This window comes from Salvelinus alpinus, chromosome 29, assembly GCF_045679555.1.
Source record: "Salvelinus alpinus chromosome 29, SLU_Salpinus.1, whole genome shotgun sequence".
NCBI lineage: Eukaryota > Metazoa > Chordata > Actinopteri > Salmoniformes > Salmonidae > Salvelinus > Salvelinus alpinus.
Window position 1 is genome coordinate 10,830,554 of NC_092114.1, and position 4,008 is coordinate 10,834,561.

The following is a 4,008-nucleotide window of genomic DNA, read 5'->3' on the forward strand; positions in this document are numbered from 1 at the left end:
TGTGTGGATCAAATGTTTTGTTCTGTTTATATTCCATTTTATTCTTACTATAAAATACTTTGTGTTGACTATTATTGGGTAGATTAGTCTTATCTGTTTTAATGAATTATATATATATTTTTTTTCATTTGGATGGTACAGCCATGGCTGCACAGATCCATAAACATAGGCCTAATTCAACTAAAAATATGCTATTTTCACAATTATTTTGTTAGTCATAATGTTTCTTATGACCTGCCTAAATGAATTAACAATAGATTTCTATTTTAATGAGTTTATTAAAATAGAAGCTCACCCACATCTGCGCACCGCTACTACCACTTGTCCCCGCTATGCGCATGGGAGATATGAATGGTGTTTGCAGTCAAGAATGTGGTTAAAACGGACCTGTTTGTACGAGGGTCATATAAACATTGCCCAATTTTTTGTTGTTGAGGCTAAATACCGTAAAATCAGTATCATATTCATATTGCAGGCTTTCTGCAATAAAATGTTGGACAGATTTTCAATGCTATTGTTTGTCACTATGACCACCGAATGGCGTCCTAGCTCAAAGGAACACACAAGTGATTGCGATCTAAGGATTGGATATGAGGTTCCCGTGTAGAGCCAATCAAAATCCTTTGGAGGCGCGGTTGTCAAGCCACACGGAAGTTACTGCGCATTTCACGTTTTCGAAGGTGAGTCAGTTCTGAGTTGTTGAACAATGTATTACATTTTTTTACAAGAATCACAACGTGAACATTGTCATTTAATGTGCGCAGTAGTTACTGGTTTACCTGTGAATGAAGTGTGAGCTTCGAAGGAAATAAGCTTAGTTTACAAGCTGCAGTTGACAGCTAACGTTAGCTAGCTAGGTCCATTGGTTGACTCCAGTACCTTTGCCTTCTGTATGACATCACGATTTTTACTGTTATGTAGTTAATCTATGTAACCAGTCGGCTCATATAAAAACGAACTACCTATGTAATCAGAAGTTTGTAACTAGCTACTATTAACTAGCTATTGAGGCCTAACGTTACTTGTGGTTGTGACTCAGTCAAGTCGTTAGCTAACTAGCTAGGCTGGAAACCCGATCTTGAATTTCTATGTCGGGCATAAATTAGCGTTTGGATCAGGAAAGTTTCCTCTCAGGACCGTTTACAAGGCAGAATGTTTAATATAATTATATTTTAACTCACTTTAGCAGTTGTATGCGTGTTTATGTCCTTTCGCAGGTAGGAATGTGAGACAATATATCCACAGGCAAGTATAATGACATTGTCTTTTCAAAGTGCCTTCTAGTGTGTTCAAATGTAAATCACATGAATCATGCACAGAACCGTGTAAACGCGTGCACAAGCGTCTCATGCGTGTATTTTCATGTTGTGCACAACATTCTGCCCTGTAGAGGTCAGTGAGAGGAAACTGTCCTGATCCAAACGCTCATTTATTCCTGATGTTGAATCCAATGTAATTCAACTTCGGATCTCCATGCTACTAACTAGCTAAGTAACTTGCATATATAGCTAGCTAGCCCCAGTTTTATTGTGCAGTTTCATTTTGATGTCATGTCAGATTTTTTTTCTTTTTTACTTTTTTTTTAGTGCCATTCACCAACAAATCATTTTGTTTCAAAAAAAGGTAAACAAAACAGCCTTTCTTGAGATGTAAAACCTGTGGTACCATTCTGTCTCTCCTCCTACTACAGGGAATGGAAGACCCAGGCATTTAAAAACTCCTTGAACCCTCTCTGTGTTGTCTCCCAGGCTGAACACATCCTGTCCACTGTGCAGTGGCCTTTCTAGATCCTTGAATGAACACATTAAAACTGTCGTGGCACAGCCACTGTCACCCTCAGTTTGTTTCCTTTTTGTAAACCTGAATTACCACAGTAGCTACTAAACCCCTCCTTCCTCTCTCCCCTCCCTCTCTCCCCTCCCTCTCTCTCTCTGTCTCTCTCTCTCTTTCTCTCTTTCTTCTATTTCCTTCCCCAGCTGAGCTTACACTGCACCAGCGCCCCAGCTCCTGTCATTATGTGGCCAGTGTTATGGATGTCCATGCGGACCTACGCCCCCTACATAACCTTCCCGGTGGCCTTCGTGGTGGGGGCGGTGGGGTACCACCTGGAGTGGTTTATCAGGGGGGACACCACCCCTAAACCTGGGGAGGAGAAGAGCATCGTGGAGCTGAGGGAGGATAGGAAGCTGGAGGAGGGGACAGGACGGGACAGCACCCAGGTCCTCAGTCTCAAAGAGAAGCTGGAGTTTACCCCCCGGGCAGCGCTGGACCGCAACCGACCCGAGAAGAGCTAACCGTGCCTGGGGTTAGGCTGACTGGTGTCCACCTCCCCTAGTCCTGGATCAAGGGGTGAAGGGAGTGGAATGATGGATATAAACCCTGGTTTCCTGATGCTATGTATTGGCCAATGAGAGGCGTTGAAGCCACTGGTCGGCCATATTGTCACTCCCCAGAAGAAGCAGTCCACCATAGGAATGAATGGAATTCTACAGTATTTCAATTACATTTTTCAGGGAGAAAATTAAATGTTTTAAAGTGTTTTGTTGTTGTAGTGGGGACAGTAACTTTAGAACTTTCAAGAAATTATACTTTAAGAAAAAAGTTTATTTTTTATTTTGTTTAGTTCACATAATTTAAGAGTATGCATTAAAGTGTAATAGAATGCATGTGGCAAAAACAAATGTAGACAATAAAGGTATTTCTAAAGCAACCAAAATATGTTTTACAATGGTGGAGGAACAGCGCCCCCTGTCAGTCATCTAGTGTGTATGTCTATATAAGTCATTGGCGTGGAAGGCGCTAACCAAAGGGATCTGAGTCATCTTCTTCTCAACATACACACACCAGACAATCGTTGGCACTCGTATGCCCAAAGCACTGGCATCATACTGTACTTGGACATCATTGGCTTGAGCACCTGTGGTGGCACTGTTCTGTTTGAAACTGGAGGATCATGGGAAATGGAGTCTTTTGTTTTAGGGTGCTGAATATCCATGCACCACATTAATGGTTTGTGATTCTCTCACTCTCTCTCTCATATACACACACACACACAAATATAGGCTACTGGTTGTTCAGTTCATAGTTGTGATCATGTTCACCACATAAACCATTGGAGAATGTTGGTCTGTATGTTCAAAGCTTAGTATATAAGTCCCTGGGCACTCAATCTGATGACTACTGCTAGGGTAACTCCTGATGAGGCATCGCTCTCTTCTGCTCCTCAGATGCTCACATGACTGATGAAAGAACAAAGAACCCCTATTTGTGTGTGTGTGAGAGACTTTCAATGTGTCTTCATATTTTAAAATGTCATGAAAGAGAAGAAGACAGTGTCGACAACATAAAATAACTGAAATCAATTTGAATGAACGAGTGCCGAGGTAGAATAACACAGAAGGGAACAAGCTGCTCCTTTAATCCTCCTCCGTTCTCCAGAAATTAAAATGGGTTCCAGTCAGCAAGCATGAAGAAGGGAGGAGTGTCTCATCTGGTCGTTTATCCTCGTTGCTTTGATGCCTTCTCTTTTCTGTTACTTGGATTCAATACCAAGAAAGACTAAAAGTCTGAGTGCTCTATTAGAGAACTCAAACTGGTCTTTTTCTGTCTTTCATTTACCTGGTTTGCTTTCATTTAGAAAGTCTGTAAAGGTACACTGGTTCATGTTTTTCATGAATTAAGATATTATATTTAAGGATTTGGATGGAAGATGCAGAATGTGACAGTCTTTTGTCGGGTACGACCGCTCACTGCATGTTCTAAGTTACTGCTGTAAAATGATTGTATGTTATAAAAATATAAAGATGTAATGTGTCTCACAACCATTGATATTGTATTTCCCTCACACGACAACGTCGACAGACCCCAAAAGATCCGAAATGGGGAACGAGCAGGAGTAGACAGCCCAGACTAGAGGATGATGGAGAGGAGTCGTCCATGGCCTGTGTTCCTTGGGGATCAACAACAGACCTTAATTAAAGTATACAATCACTTAATTGAGCCAGATAT

The 4,008-nt window shown here is 41.3% G+C and overlaps 1 protein-coding gene across 2 annotated transcripts; it reads left to right on the forward strand.

Moving 5' to 3' along the window:
- Positions 1–420: 420 nt before the first annotated feature.
- Positions 421–2,716, forward strand: smim12 (small integral membrane protein 12). Of its 2 annotated transcripts, none has more exons than XM_071374394.1 (2): positions 421–680; positions 1,977–2,716. In XM_071374394.1, exons 1-2 carry the CDS (start codon positions 591–593, stop codon positions 2,292–2,294), a joined length of 408 nt encoding a protein of 135 aa, XP_071230495.1. In that variant the 5' UTR covers positions 421–590; the 3' UTR covers positions 2,295–2,716. The 2 variants fall into 2 exon arrangements, with proteins under 2 accessions (XP_071230495.1, XP_071230496.1); XM_071374395.1 differs by lacking the exon at positions 421–680 and adding an exon at positions 1,528–1,623.
- Positions 2,717–4,008: the final 1,292 nt, after the last annotated feature.